The sequence below is a fragment of the Tetrao urogallus genome, assembly GCF_951394365.1.
Source record: "Tetrao urogallus genome assembly, chromosome: 14".
In the NCBI taxonomy this organism is placed as follows: Eukaryota; Metazoa; Chordata; class Aves; order Galliformes; family Phasianidae; genus Tetrao; species Tetrao urogallus.
Window position 1 is genome coordinate 8,587,113 of NC_136827.1, and position 16,268 is coordinate 8,603,380.

General features: G+C 43.7%; 1 protein-coding gene across 1 annotated transcript in view; it reads left to right on the forward strand.

Annotated features, from left to right (window-relative positions):
* The window catches only part of ERGIC1 (endoplasmic reticulum-golgi intermediate compartment 1), a gene marked incomplete at both ends in the record, with an annotated part of 53,911 nt that overhangs the window by 5,505 nt on the left and 32,138 nt on the right, over positions 1–16,268 (forward strand). Inside the window, one exon of the mRNA XM_079542245.1 lies at positions 14,678–14,739. Coding sequence (XP_079398371.1) covers positions 14,678–14,739 — 62 coding nt within the window. The remainder of the gene's footprint in view (positions 1–14,677; positions 14,740–16,268) is intronic.

Below are 16,268 nucleotides of genomic sequence, written 5' to 3' on the forward strand. Positions count from 1 at the left end.
AATTGTTCTTGAGTAAGTACAGGAGTATTAAATTCTGGCTTTGTAGGAAAGTTCTGTATTGTTCCTTCTGCACTTTAACTGTCCTGCTTTGTTCCCTCGTTGATGACACAGATGCTTTCTTCATGGCATCATAGTTCGTTGCTGTGAAAATGACTGAATCACAGTAAACAGAGCTGAAGCAACAGCACGGAGGGAGAAGCTGTGGAAGTTGTTGAGCTTGTATTTTGAAGTATGCAGGAGTATTTTTTTCGGTGTGTAATTCAAATGTCAGAGGTGGTAAGAAAAGAACAGTCTTGCAGTGAGGGAAGAAGTAGTGGAATCATCTGTTTTTTTTGTCTTGTATCCAAGCACAAGCTCTGAAATGTCTAGGTATTCCTGTACCAAGGCAGCTGCCCTCAGAATGGAAAATTGTTGTGCCAAAAAGCTATTAATAACAATCTAGTCGTGATCTACAGGCCTTCCTTAGTCTGAAATGTTGGAATGTTTCAGTAGTGATAATGGCAAATGTACACCAGTGAAGACTGCAGCTAGATGGACTGTGTTTGAATTGAGTGTGTTTGGATGGGTTTTGTTTTGCCCTTTTTTTTTTTTTTATAAAGAATGTTTGCAAATGCAATAATGTTTCTGGTTTAGTCCAGATAAGCCAGAAACACAGATTGCCTTTTAGTACAGGAGACATCAAAGTGCTGTGTTAATGCAGCCAGGCATGCAGAGCTACTAGCAGAATTCCAGGCTCTCAGGATTGCTTAGTATTTATTTAATAATCATATCTTAAGGCAGACCACTTGTTTTCTTAATTGCTGTCCACGTCCATAGAGCACTGTGTACTATGAATAGAAGGCTGGAGAGCCCACTACAGGACCAGCGCTGCCAATAATGTAAATAGGACCGTATTTTCAGATACATGTGAAATCTCAGGCCCTCGCTGATTCCATATCAATAAATCAAATATGACTGAACTGAACTGGCCTCTGAATCTGGTTGCTGGAGTGTGGCATCTTGACCAGCAAGTGCTGGTCAGCTGGGTACCAGCTGCACATTATGGGTGTGTGATGGGTCTGTCAGACACATTTTTCTGGCAGGGTGGGATCACTATGGTTATTTCTTGACAGCTGAGTCAAAAGCAGGAACTTCATCTGGAAGCCAGATGTTACTTTCGAGATCTACTTCCTCATAAGCATCTAAAAAATAGCACTAAATTCTAGAAGTGTATACAGAAATTCTCTCAGATTGGAACATAAATAGGAGACTCTGAACCAGTCCCTTTCATGGATTCTCTTGCTGATACAGAAAGATTTGCCATGCAGTGGAGCGTAGACTGGTCTTCGTGCTTTTCAGGGGAAGCCTTATGAAGATGGAGCTGTTTTCTTCTCTTTATTGTTCTCCCCCTCCTCTTTTCTTCGGCAGAGGATTTTTGTCTTCAGGCAGTTCTGGGTTATGTAGAGCAGTGCAGTGCCAGTCTCACATTTGCTGTCCTGGCACAGCTGGGGCGTGCAGCTTTCAGAAGGCAGCATTCAAAAAGGAAAGGCACAACGTTGTGATGCTACATTAGTCTCATTTAATCTCACTGTGTCTTGTTTGAAGATGTTCAGCAGTAACAGGCGAAGTCTTAATGCTTTGTGGTTTCCAGAAACTATGAGAAAAGTATCTTTTATATTTTTCCCCCTTGGGTGTGTTCTGTTTTGCTCTGAATTCCACATAGGTAATTTCTTGGAAATTATAGTTTGAGTTTTGTGGGGATCAGGACTCTGTCTGTGGGGAGAGCTGAGAAGAGGGGATGTGCTCAGGCGCTGAGGCCAGCAGCACTGGGAGCAGCAGGAGCTGTGGGTCAGTGAGATGGAGCTGGGGGAGAGTGGCAGGGAAGAGAAGCTCTGCTCTGAGGGGTCTTTCTGTGGGAAAGGGAGTGAAGTTCAGGACCAGGAGGCTCACAGAGGGAATGGGTGAGGGACAGGGCGATGCTGGATGTGCTGGGGAGTTGTGAGGAGCTTGAGCTTCTGAGCTTAAGGGGGATGGAGGCTCTGCAACAGGATGGCTGCAGTTCACTTAGGGTATTTATGTATCTGGACAACTTAATTAGCTCGTGGAGAACCATGTGTTTGATCCTGTTCCTCATCTCTCTTCCCTCCTCTCTTTCTTGTCTCCAGAATACGGTACTACCGCGCAGACGTCCAATTGCTTTCAGCCCAACAGAGGGCTGGGTGCCTTTAAATACCAGTCCCCTTACTTGAACATTTTTTCTTCATGACATTTTTCTCCTGTTTTGATGAAGCAAAGTATAGTTTGCTCACTTTATTAAAAATACATTTCTCTTTCATCCTTCGTTTTGATACCTGCTTCGCTGCCTAAAAGGAAATAAGAAGCTTGCTGGCAAGGTTCCACCATTGAGTTTCTGAGATTATAAATACATTCCTCCTCCTAATTACCTTTGAAATATGCTTGAGTCTAACATTTTATTCAGGAAAATAAATAAATAAATAAATAAAAAACCAACCCATGTTATGCTGCATACTGCTTCATCTCTTCCATTCATCAGTGGCATCTAAAATAATTTTTACTTTTGGGGTATTTCAGTAATAGCAATTGCTTTGTATTCCTGGGCAATAGAAAACAAGGTCCTTATGCACCAAAAGAATAAGAGTGCAAAATTTAGAACACAGTTGACAAAAAGGTGTTATGCAGAACAGGACAGTGGAGTAAAGGAGCCTGGCTGAAGGGAGAAACCAGCAGGAATAGCTCCTTGAAAAGAAATCATGAATGGAAGCAGGGCCTATTCATTCTGTGCTCTTTTTCTCCAAGTGTTGTGGGGATTCGTAGGTCTTTTGTCCTAGAAGTAAATGGTTTTGTTATTTCTCTCTATCAAATCTTTCCTGTACCTGCTAAATAACCAGAAGCCCAGATGACATAATGCCACAGAAGCTGCTGCTGAGTGTATTTCTTTTGGCCCCTTTCTCTAAATGTCCAGTTACTTAAATGCTGAATTATATAATGAATGACAGTCCTCTTGGCTAACCTTGTTTTCTCATTCTTAGTGCTCCTCCTAGTTTCAGAAACTTCCTCTGTTAGTTTCATTATGTTCTTGGAACTCGAATTAAGAGGGAGGAGCTGGCTGGCAAGGAAAATCATTCCCTCATTTCACTCCTTGGCCTTCAAGTGTGGAGAGTCAACAGGTCAAAAAAAAAAAAAAAAGATACTGGAGGGTGATGCTTTGAAAAACGGTGTAATGTGAGGATGAAATGTAAGTCATGCAGGGTTTAAGAGTTCCAGTCTTTTCTTGCTTGTGGTACAGATATGCTGGTTTAAAACTGCTTTAGTTCCTCCTTGTCTCCAGCCCTTTGTGTACCAGAACTGGTTCCAAGTAATTCAGCATTAAACATTTTCCAGTGTGATTTTGAAGCCTTCTGTGTTTGTGCATCAAAGCTCAACTTCTGCAGTATTTGTGTTAGTGCCCCATTGTGTGTAAATGAGGACTAGGTGATTACTTAATGTTGTTTGTGTATTATCTACTGTTACGCAGGTGTTAATCTTATTAAATGTGTTAATAACTGCTTGGTATTTACAAGTATCAGTTTATTAGTTGGGCTTTGAATCTGAATTTGCACCTTGAACTTGCATTTGGGGTCAGACTTCAATAGTTATATACTATGTGCTTACTTCCCATGTGTAAACTTCCATTAACAAGATCACGTATTTTACTCTACACATGCTTCAAAGTTTGGGTCCCAATTCAGGAAAGTGTTCCTAATCAAGACTGTCCGCAGACATGCACTCCAGGTACAGCCCTGTGACTGAGCAGGGACACTTGGCTCTTGCACTGCACATCTTTGTTTTCATAAACATCTTCCCAGAGCTTTCCTTCTGCAGACCTTCAAAGACACCGCGGCTTTGATCAGTAATACTTCATATCTTTGTAAATTTTTTAATCTGTGTGATTTCAGCGTGTTTGGTAAAAAAAAAATGACAGATGTCACCAGGTGCTGCTCTGCAAAATGAAGAAGCTGAAGTAGAAAGATGTAATTGAGTGGAGCAGCAATTACACAGTGAGTCAGTGCTGGGAGCAGAATAGAATTTAGTTCTGTTGGCTCCCACTGCTGCGTCCATTCCCTGGGGTCGCAGCGTGGCTCCGTCCCAGAGGCTGTCTTGAGCTGCTCTCTGCACATTATGTTCTCATCTGCTGTCAGACAGGAAATGCAGAAATTGCATTTAAGCAAAGAATTAACAATCGCAAAAAGAAGAGTTCGGAGTTGGCAGTTCCGATTCTCTTCTCCTGCCACTGACTTCCTGCAATTGTTCTTCGCCGCCTATAAACGAGGGTGATAGATTTCTCTGTGCTGTTGGAAGCAGAGTTGCTTCTTTTTAGCTCTGCTATATTGGGCAAGAGCTGAATGTTCCTGTGGAGGTGTCAGAGAGGTACTTGCCTTTGGACAGACAGAAAGCAGCGGCGTTTGAAAACAGGAATTCTGAAAGAAATCTTAAATAATGTTTTACCTGAAAATTGAAAAAATAGTGCTTCCTCTGTATGTGTAGGGGAAGGCATTAGGATAAGGCATCTGTCAGCTTCCTATTGACTGTAGTAGAGTGGATTTACAGGTGTGTAGATCTTTGACAGGTCTGTGAAACAAAATGTTGGGCTTATGTCTAGAACAGCTACAACCAAGACTGTAAGAAGTTGAAAAAGCATCGACAGGTGGAAGTCGCTGCTTTTAGAGTTAGAGGTCCTTAAAATGGCGTGCTGTTCTCAAAGCTTTTCCAATTAAAACTTAAATAGAATCAGCCAAGCATATTAGTTCTGACAGAACTTCTACTCCCTAGATCTTGTTTGGTTTTCATGCTCTTCCCCGTGCTCCCCAGGAGGGGACCCTCTGGCATTCTGACACGGCTCGGAGGAAGCGCAGCACTTCAGATAGGTTCCTACTCCATGTCAATCAGGGCTCTCCGTTCCTTCCTCTCACTCAGAAACTGCATCTTTCCTCCTCTCATGCTTTCCTAACCTGGGAAATTGCTCTGAGCTGCCAGTCAGGGCAGGTCTGGCTTTATTTTGTAGCAGCTTCAGACACCTGGGGTGCATGATCCCACCCACACAAGCGCTGTGTCCTTCTGTGCCGCCTGCCCAGCCGGCTGCGCTCCTGCCTCACCCACGGGAACCTGGTGACGTCTGTGCGCTATCTGGGTCAGTAGGCAGAGGAGAGACCTGTCCTCCTTGTTCCTTGATCATCATGGTGCCGAGTGCCAGCTCTTCTGGGGTTACCTTCTTTACTATTTTGATAATTTCAGGCATGCTGTCGGTAGGTACGTGCAGTGGGGTAATTGGTCTTTCAGGCCATCTCTTGTACTTCAGGAGTCAGCCTGCTGTTACACTGTTGAATAAAATCAATTTAACAAATAAAGAGAATAATCTTTTTCTCTCTGGATATGGTCACAGTGGCTCTAGGTATGGATTCAGCAGCTGCTAATGGTAACGGTCCCCTCAGCAACTTCAGATGGGTGACTGAGATTTCATTTTTAAGTAGATGGCTTTTTGTTAATCAGAAGAGCAAACTATGTGTGCAAACCTGACCGTGCTGTTTGTTCTACTTTGGTGTTTAATTTGGCTTGAACAGTCAGACTGAAAACTAAATTGGTGGGTTTATTTTTTCATGATGCATAAGGAACAGCTTTGCTTTTAGAGATCTTGCTTTGAGTGTATGACATGCTTCAGAGAAAAGGAACAAAGCTGGAGGGATCCACCCTGTGTTAGAGGCAGCAGAGTGTTTGTGTATGAGCCTGCTTGTTTCCTTGGGAGGTGAGCGGCTCCTAAAAAGGTTAAAAGCTCACAATCTACAGCTGAATGCATGGTAGCTCCTGGAGTTGGCTGTTGCTATCAGGCCTGTTCTTACTGCTCCCTACTCGAAGGCTGTGAAGGCAGTATTATTGACAAGCAGGAATGAATTGTCCCCAAGCCATTATTAGAGAGCAGTGACCCAAGGAAACAGAGGAATGTTTGCTGCCTGTTAAACAGCTTTGTTGTTTTGGTGAATTTATTTTTTTTCCAGCTCTTAGCTGGATGATTTGATTTCTTTGGTTAAAATTCTTTTGTTCTTCTGGTAGCACTGGAGTTAGTCTGTCTGTCTGACTCGGTTAAAGGAGCACTGAGATGTCATGCTCTGGGGAAGCAATTTCTCTCCTTCTCTGTCTCGTGCCTACAGCCTGAGAATCTGGTGTACTTTGTGTTGTGGAACATGAGGAGGTGGATGAGGCTGCTGCTTACTGGATGTTTCAGTGGGTGCTTTCAGTAACCCAGCATTTTTGCGAGGTTGCTTCCTGAAACTTCAGAAGTGTCGGTGAGCACAGATTCCACAATACCTCAAGCTGCTGGTGAGGCAGGTTTGTGCTTACATGTTTTGTTCTTCTGATTCTTGTTAGGTGATGGACATCTCTTTGCCCAAGCGGAATATCACTAAGGTGTAAATATTCCCTGACACAAAGCTGCATGTCTTTGGTGGGAAGGTTTCTCTAGAATTACTGCTGGGGCTACAAGAAAGGTATTTCCCTTCTGCCTTCAGTTTCCAGCCTGAGTGAGCTTGCTCTGACAACAGTGTGCTGATATATTCATTTTGATTCCCTGAATCCAGGAAAAGGTATCCAGTGTAGACTTGGTATTACTATCTTCTGCCTCCAACCTGCACTGATGGTTGGGGGCAAAAGGAAGGTCCTGAGACAAACATAGCCACAAAATGCTGTTCTCCTCTCTGTAACACCAACCTCCTACAACATTTTCCTGGAGAGATAAAATGCAGTCTGTTTACACGCAGTTGTCTTTGAATGTCAGATGGACTTGGTCCAACTGTACAGCGAGTGAGTTTCTTCCTGCTTCCCGTGTCCTTCTTATAAATGATAAAACATTTCATGCAAAGCAAATTGCAGAACGCTAAGCTGTAAGTGGTATCCTTAATAGCAGCAGGTACTGAGTGAATCACGGTCCGTAAACTCTTCTGCTGTCTCCAGGGATGCGTTTTCCAGATGTGGTAGCAGCAGTAATAGAAGGAGGGAAAGTTGTGCATTACGCTTTGCTGTGGACTGGTGGAAAACTCGGTGCGGTTGTTCCAGCTCATTTTTTGTGCACTTGAACACGGTTCCTAAAGTGGGGTCAAGCATGCTCATTCTCTTCTCCCCACTTGACACCTGCCTTGGTTTCATGAACTGTTAATACAGCTTTTCTGTCTTGAAATGACAAACTTAGAAATAGATGCAGCTACATAGACTTATAGGAAGAGCCGGTTGTCTATCTGTGCATCGGTTCTATAGCAGGCAAATAAAGGCAACTGAACCCAACGGTCTCTGCTCACTGAATCATATGTCTGTAACACAACAATGAAGGCAGAAGGTTTTGAGGAGGCAGATAGGTTAATGGTAAGAAGAAGAATAAAAGGGCATTAAGAGTGATGAATCCCTGTCTCCAGGGAAAGTGAATCCTTCCAAGAGTTAAAGATGGTTTGTCTCTTCTATGGCATCTGAATAAAAATTGTCAGGTGGCTGAATTCACTGATGTCTGCATGAAGTTATTAAAGAGTATAGTGTCATTCAGAAGGATGCATCCTAAAAAGTGAATTAATTTAGAATGTCTCAATAGTAGATACTTAAAAAGAAAAGAGGATGCTAGATGTTTTCTAAACTGTTAGCAGACAGAGCTGCCTTGGGATGGCTATTACCGAACAAGGAATGTGTGCAGCAGTAGGTGTGGCTGTCCAAGGTAGTTTGATGGCTCTGCTGCTCCTCGAGTCCCTTCCACAGTGTATGTAGTTGCCATCAAAAGCGGTCTGTGGTGGTTGTTTTGATTCAGCAGATGTTCCTAGAAATGCACCATGTGGTGGTTTTCCTACTCATCGGAAAAAAAAACCATGAAATCAACAAATATAGTGCTCTGTCTTCTGTAGATGAAAAGCACCTTTTTCTTTCTTTCTTTCTTTTTTTTTTTTTTTTTCTAAGAATGACTTTCTTAGTGCCTAAACTGCATGAGATACCCGTGTTGTGTATTTCTTGAACACACAGCTCAGGGTGCAGGGTGTAATGGTAGGAGTTGCCTGTTCTATGTTGTAACCTCACTCACTGGTGAGTATGCAGCGAATGAACTTTGCAAGGAACGGGCAGGCTTTGTGCTAGTCAGGAATTGGCGCCTGTGTGGAGAAATACTGACATCAAGCCCTCTTGGACTGTTTTTACTTGAGGCCTGCAGCCATAATCTGATTCACTTTTCTTTGGTTTGTGAGAAGGAGTTGACAAATAGGAAAAAACAGCAGCAATATTGTACTTGAGTATATCTCTGATCTGCTGTGCTACTTGCTGTTCAGCTGGGTGAGGGCACTACCAGCACATGGGCAGAAGCTTTTTCCGTCTGCCACTCCTCTACTTCTCTGAGTAGGGATGTTTCTTGCCAAGAAGGAAGCAATTGGGTACAGGGCTCTCCCTGACGTAAAAGCTCTTTGGGACAGTTCAGGCAGGGAGACCTCAGCAGCCGGCCTTTTCTTATCTCTTTGTTCCCTTTGTCTCTTGGGAGCCCCAGGGAGCTCTCCCCCACAGCCTTTCTTGTCTCTTTAGGAGACGCCGCACGTGATGGGTCAGTATGTGATGGGTCACGATGCACCCTGCTCATGTTGAGCCAGTACAGCAGGCGGCTCAGCACCACCCAGCTGCTCGCTCACTCTCCCCGGGTGGGATGGGGAGGAGAGTTGGAAATATGAAACTGGGAACTCATGGTTTGAGGCAGTTTACTAGGCAAAGCAATAGCCGTGTGTGTGAGCAAAGCAAGGCAGATATCCAACCCTCCCAGGAGAGCAGGGCTCGGCACATGTAATGGTTTCTTGGGAAGATGAACACTGTCACCCTGATCGTCCCTTCCTCCTCCTTTTCCCCAGTCTGTATCACTGGCTACAGCACCACATGGTGTGGGATGTCCCTTTGACCAGACTGGCTCAGCTGTCATAGCCGTATCCCCCAGCTCCCTGTGTACCCCAGCCCCTCACTGGCAGGGCAGCACAAGGAGCTGAAATGGCCTTGGCACTGCGCAGCACTGCTCAGCAACAACTAAAACATCAGTGTGTTATCACCACTACTTTCATCAAAAATCCAAAGCACAACATCATATGAGCTCCTATGAAGAAAACTGACTCTATCCCAGCCACAACCATGACACTTGTCCAACAGCAGATCTCCAGCATGCAGCATGCTGGAATACAAACTCTGGCTCTGCAATTCTTCTGATTTCTTGCCAGACTAACAAGAGTCTTTACAGTATTTTCAAAGTTACCTTTCTGTATTTATACTCAATAGGCCCCCCTTTGTTTAGTTGAATCTGTGTAAAATCTTTAGTTGTTTGTCTAAATAAATCACAGAGTTACGTTTCAGCTCTTACGTTTGTGATGACTGCAGGTTGCTTCCAGGGACACTTAGTTGTTAACAAAGCAAATTGGTTCAGTGACACCACATTCTTTTTCTTCAGTAAGCCATCAGAGCTACTGATGTCTTGTAGAATTAAGGTTGTTGTGCACTGGGCCAGTTACTGGGAGTGAGTAATGTCACCAGAAATTAGTGACCTTGGCATCAAATGTGGAGTCTGCTGAAAAACAGGTGCTGCTTTTAAATGCCAGTTAATAGAGGAGGTGGAGGAATTGAGCATTGTTTAGACACCCACATTCTTCTGTGTAAATCAGAGCCATGGAGCCCTGCTGCTAAGACCTGATGTATTTGTGCCACTGTTGACCTACTGAAGGTGGAATATCAGTGCTTTTATCACCTATTAGAAATTGTCTTTGATATCAGAAATGGTGTTTGCTGTAATGAATGATTGTGTCCTGGAGATACCTTCTACCTTCAGTACGTGCTGCAGATTTACCTGTGACAAAGCCAGTATGGTTTGGAGGGAAGACTGGTGTTTAAATGTTCTTTTTTTTTTTTCCTTGGGGAAAAACACTTATCTGCCTAAAGCACAAAAATATTTTTTCCCCTCTCTGTGAACGTTAAAGCTGAATTTTTGAGTCACCTGAGGAGTGGTAAGGGAAGAAAATTAATCTGCTGCCGACTTGCAGTGTCTGAATTTTGTTCCATGACCAAGAGCAACATGAATGTATTGCACTTTTGCTTGACTACTTGTTAACTGCAATCTAAAATGCAGTCCCAAGAGCTGCATAACAAACTTTCCCTTGCCCCCCCGAGTTAAATCTAGGCAAACAGACCTTGCAGAAGGATACATGAAAACACTCCCTTGCTCCTCGCTCCAGAGGTCCATTTCAGTGCTTTGCAGAGATAGCTGAAGCCTGCAGTCTCTTTGCAGTGCCTCAGTATAGTGGCACAGGCAGATTTATAAGCTGTACTCACAGCGTATGCCTAAGGTAGCCAATGTGCTCCTCTGTTTTCATCCTCTTCCTGCCCTGGTGAGGACTGTGCACGCTTGAGGTTTGCAACAAATTCTGAGAACTGAAGAACTCTGTTTGTCCTTCTCTGGTGTTAGCTCCTTTTCGTGTCCAAGTTTCCCTTTGCTACACAGCATTCAAATTCAGCCTTCACTGAGTGCTTACAAGTATTGATTTTTTTTGTATTGCCTCAAGGTTTTTGCTTCTTACTTTTGAGAAAGATAGCAACATCTTACAGAGATGCTACTGTAGTATTATACTGGAGCTCCTTTCAGACTCCCAGGAAAATGGAAAGGATTATTCTGTTCAGGGAGGTGGTAATCTGCAGCAGAATAATGTGTTTCTTACCTAATTTCCTGAAAAATTTCAGCTCCAGACTTGAAGCTGTTGAGGTGCATGTGAAGCATGCCGCGCAGGATGCTCTACCTGGAGTAGCTCCTGCTGTGGGAAGGAGCTCATCCCCGCTCTCAGGGCAGGCATTTGAAGTATCCACGCTTGAAGAAAATGCAATGTTTGGGTAGGCATCTTCTGCCCTCTCTGTCACCCGTCTTGCACTGTCAGTCAGATAGATTTGAAAGGAAAGCCAGGAATCACCCCAGGGTTGGTGATGTCAACCTGTATTGTTGTCTTAGGCTGACCTACCTTTGCCTCTGCTGGCCTCCAAGCTGGCCTTGGACATAATTGTTTGTGGCTGCTCCAGTCAAATGAGTGCTGCTGCATCTGGTTGTGCCTGGTGAAACAACTGGGTGCTGCTCAGAGTTTCCTAGAGCCATAGAAACTCAACAGCAGGAGCACATGCTTCTATCCAAAGAAGAAATGTTTAAATAGCAGCATCTCATATTAGTCTAAGTGTACTCTGAAGTCCATGGGACTTTTGCTGGTGCTTCAAATACACCATCCTTTCATTTGGCTCCATTGAACTGCACCCATCTACAGTTTCATGCTGCTATCCATTTGTGTCACTGCAGTCAGATGAGACCGAGGTGAGAGGCCTCTTGCACACCCATCCATCAGACAGCCCTCTCTCTATCTCCCATCTCCTTTCACCATTTTAGAGTCTGTGGATTCTGTTTGAGCCTCTCAATGGGACTCTGCACAAGGATTGTGCTCACAGATGTTTGACCAGTTCATTGACATTCCTGTCAGGGAGATGAGAAAGTTTCTGGTTGTGTCCTCAGCACTGGATAGGAAAAAACTGTAGCATTCCCTGACACTAGTCATGAACATTGCTTCCATGGAACTCTGACATTACCAAATAACTTCTTTGTTTGCATCCATGCTGCCCATTGAAACAAAAGACAATAGATACACTGGATGTGTCAGGAAATTCCTTTGTAACACTGATGACAGCCCAGTGCTATCTTTAGCCTTGTGCTCTGGTACTGCAAGGTCCAGCCCTCCCTTTGTGAGGATCTGATGACCTGGAGGAAGAGCTTTCCTAGCAAAAACTCTTGTTGCTTTCATACTTATGGCTGTGTCAGCTGATGGACTCAGAGGTGTTCCTTCACCTTACAAGTCTTGCCTTTGTGAGCAAAGGAAGAAAGTTGCCAAAAACCAGGTTTAAATAACCTGCTGGCTGGCCTGTGGAAACTGGTGCCTACATGCTTTGTAAGTGCAAAGTCATGTCTGCCTTTGTGAAAGCCAGGTTAACTGCTCCACAGTGCTGCCAGTTACTTGAGGCGATGAATGTGCTGGAAATCTGTGCCCTGGTTTCTCATGATTGTTCAGTATGGAAGTACAAGTGTGTTGAAGGGATATTTACAGCACAGTACAGTGTGTCTCACTGCGTTCTGGGCTAACTGATACACTTCACTGAACGTCCAGTCTCCCTCCAGTATTAGTAATACCTTCCATTGTGTTGAATGTGCTGGTATCAGAAATCTGTAAGGCAGCTTTTGCAATAGAGAGGGCACAAGGTTCCTCTCTGTTCCCAGCATGTAAATACTCTTCCAAGTGACCAATGCTTCAGGAACCTTGAGGCTTGCTGGAATTTTTCCTGCAAGTGCTTGCAGGAACATCTGACCTGAGGGCAAGTAAAACCTGTTCACTTTTCCATGTATGTAACTCCACATCCTATAGGCAAAATGGATCCAGAGACTTGCCTTGCCTAAATCTCTTAGCTGTGTGTCGTGGTCAAGGAAGGAGGTAGAATGTAATGTAGTTGAAGAGGTGGGAAGCAGAACAGCACATCGAGAGAGTGAACTGCCGTTTAAGCACTTGAAGCCAGCTGATGAGCTTGGCTGGGAACCATTGATCACCAGCTTTCTGTTTTGCCTTTGCCTGTTCCTAGCTTACTTGCACCATGTAAAACTTAATTTGTTGGGTTTGGGTGTTATTTACATGGTTAAAATGGCAGGCAGAGAGGAGAGAAGCATGCTGTGACATCAGCTTTCCACCGAGTTAAAAGATGGGATTATTTTCTTAATCCTGTGATGGATCATCTTTTTAAAACTAGTAAATATTTCTGACCGTAAGAAAAAATTTCCTTTTATAGTATCCCAGACTGCTGTTTTTACTGACTCCAGTGTGGAGGTATTTCCTATCTCTAATTGTTCACTCGCACTGAAAAGCTCCTGCGTTTTCGTGCGCTTTCTCTCAGCTCTTTTAGCCACGTTGATCTGTTGTTGTGACCATAGTGAGGTACTGCCAGCTTTCAGCATTTTATGGGCTGTGAGCAGGAAAGATCAGCTACTTCCTCTGCCCGTGAGACCGTGATGTCACCAGCTGCTCTGGGCTGCTTTATCATCTGCTGCTGCTGTTGCTTTGGTGTATGTGGAAAGAATGTAAACAGCACTTTCCAGATGTTCTCAGGGCAGCTGGAGAACCATAAATGGACTCTTTGCTTCAGGAATATTACTGATCTATTTAGGCGATGGCAGGGAATAGAGTCATGAAAACATAGAGCTCCGTGGGCATCCCGCGCAGGGCGCTCAGTCAGTTGTATCACATGAGCAAGAGCTGTGTGCGGTTAGCAAATGCCACTCTGCCTGCTGCTGTGGCTCTGTTAGCTGTGTTTGGAAATGCTGCACATGCTGAGTTCATCCTCACGAGACCCTGAACAGATGTACTCTTCGTATTTCATAGGTGAAGCAGTGGTTCATCAGGACAGTGAAGTGATTGCATAGCGAGTTCAGGACGTGAACTGCGTAGGTGATGTTCATGATACCATCTTTCCTTCTCTTGTCCTTTCTTCCTCCAGTTTCACATTCTGAATAAAACAGCAGTAGTGTCCTAATATAGTGTGTTGCAAATGCACACAGTGTGCATCCAGATTGTACTGATGATTTATGTAGGTGCAGAGTAAAGGAAAGAATGCTGCTGTTGTTTTTGAGCTCTCAGTGTAACATTTGGTGTAGTAGGAAGTACTGAATCAACGCGGGGATGATGGTGCCATAGAGAGGAGGAATTTGGAAGCTGGTGTTTCTCATGCCTGTCCAGGACTGGACAAAGCATCACATCTCACTTGCTAGTGCTATATAAAAAAGAAGTCTATTCAGGGGGAGAACCAGTCACTTCCTTCTTTAGGGCGTGTTGTTTTTAATGCATTAATTAATTTTTATTGAGTGGTGGAAAAACTGATGTCAAGAGCTGCATTGAGTCTGGACATGCAGCAATATAATGTGGTAGGAAATAATACAGCAACATCATAAGGGCAGTGAGAGTTTAACCATGGAGAGTTTAAAATAGCAAAGCTGAGCCATATGGATATTAAAAGATATGACTGAATCAAAACAACCGTCTAATATTAAAATGGATTTTGCAAACTTCTTGGGTTAATTTTTCCTGTGTATCCAATATCCGAGGGTCAGTTTCTTGCCTTAACATCATGATTTCTGGCTCTGGTTTTGGTGAGTTTTGGCTACCACGGAATACAAAACACAAGTTGAAATGTTGGTTGTGTCTCGCTGTTTGTTTTTTCTTGCCAGGCCTTTATATTCAGGAGTCTGTAGAGTATCCTTTTCCTTTTACGGTGGTCTGTAAGCTTGTCCAGCATGACTTCTTCCCTGGCACCTGCAGCAGCTCGGATTGCAAAGATCCATGGCAGCAAAGCCAAGGGAGGCGGAGGGAAGTGCTTTGGAAACTGGAGCCCAAAAGCAGAGCAGTTACATAACTGTACAAAAGAAAAAGGGCTTTTTGTTTTGTTTTGTTTTTCCTTCTCATATCCTTCTGCAAACTCAAAAAAATGTTGTTGGAAAGCTGGATGGAAAAAACTTCAGCATCATTCATCCCTGTGGGGACGTGAAATGTATTAAAATATTCCACCTGGTTTATGGCTGTTACTTTTCCTCTTTCAGGTTTGACATCTACAGGAAGGTGCCAAAAGACCTTACACAGCCAACCTACACAGGGGCTATTAGTAAGTAGCACTTCTTTTTGCTGTCCTTGCATCCCCCTGAGCTAAAATTAAAGATCTTTTGGCTTCTGTGTCTTACAGGATATTTTCAAAGGAATATAAAAGACTAGGAATTATGTCCTTTGTTGCTAAGACAGCTCTTTTTACCCAGTACCTAAGGTTTCACTGAGTGATGGAGGAATTTGCATGGATTTGGACTCTCGGCATCAAAAAGTAGCAAAGGTATCTTCTTATGAAAGGGAGTCCTAAGAGCTAAAGCTGGAATACCCATGCTGCTAGCTACTGAATTAGCTGTAGAGTTTTTACTGGAGTCTTCGCTGGAATAGAAGCTGTGAGTCTGATCCAAACACTGGGGGAGTGAACGACTGGATTTTTTTGCCTGTCTCTAATGGGCATCTCTTCATGGTGAAGAGCAGCTCATAGCTGTTGTGTTCACAGTTACATTTCTTACTGAAGAGAGTTGAGGAACTGAACTGCTACTCTATAGAGAATCCAGGTTTTGGCTTCCGATTGAATGAGGAGCTGAGTGGATGGCAATGTGCAGTGGCCATCAGAGAGGATGGTTTGGGAAACAGTTATTTCTGTCACAACGTATTCAAGGGATTCATCTGACATTGTAGATGGGGCTAATGAGCGGAGATCTTATTTTATTGTTATTTGTCATGCTTTTAAAGGACAATAATTAGTTTGTCAGAAACCACTGATAGTGATCCACTCTCACTCCTGTGTATCAGTGCAGAGACTTCAGCTGATACAAATCTCTTGCCTCAAGCCTCTTTTCCTTCCTTCCTCCTCCTGAGGTAGGCTGTGGGCTGAGTAATACAATTTCACACAATTATATCCAGTGAGTGCACTGTGTAGAGTGGTAAACATTGATCAGGTTGGTCCTGCCAAGTCTGTAATTAGATGCCTATTGCAGCTTTCCTGTTCCATTGAACAGTGACTTCCTTTGATCATACAGTTGTGCTCCATTCATCCGTTCTTGTAGATGGGTCAGTAGCCTTGTATGTCATTGCTGACGTGAGTGATGTCATATCCCTTGGTGACAGCAGGCACCAAATAGAACTGAGTCAACAGCAGTGAATCAATAGGACACGAAGCAGAGCCTTTTGTGAGCTAAAGGAACTCCTCGCTTCTTACTCTGAGGGTGGTCGAGCCCTGGAGCTGGTTGCCCGGTGGTGTAGAGTCTCCAACTTTGGGATATTCTAAACCAGTAGACCTGACCCTGAGCAACACGCTTCATCTGACCCTTTTTTTTCAGGGGCATTGGATGGGATGATCTCCAGAAGTCCCTGCCAGCCTCAACTATTCTGTGTTTCTGTGAATATAGCTTGTCATTGTAAATATTTACTTTCAGGGAGTCCTTGTCCTCTCTTGTTATCCTGACCACCGAATTTCTTGCAAGTCAATTCCCTCTTTGCTTTGCTGAGACAGTAAACAAAGAGCTTGAGTAAAACTGTTCAGTAATTTAGAGGTATATGAGATTGAGCGTTTTGAAAGAACACTTTGAACTTGTTTAGTTGATTCTACCT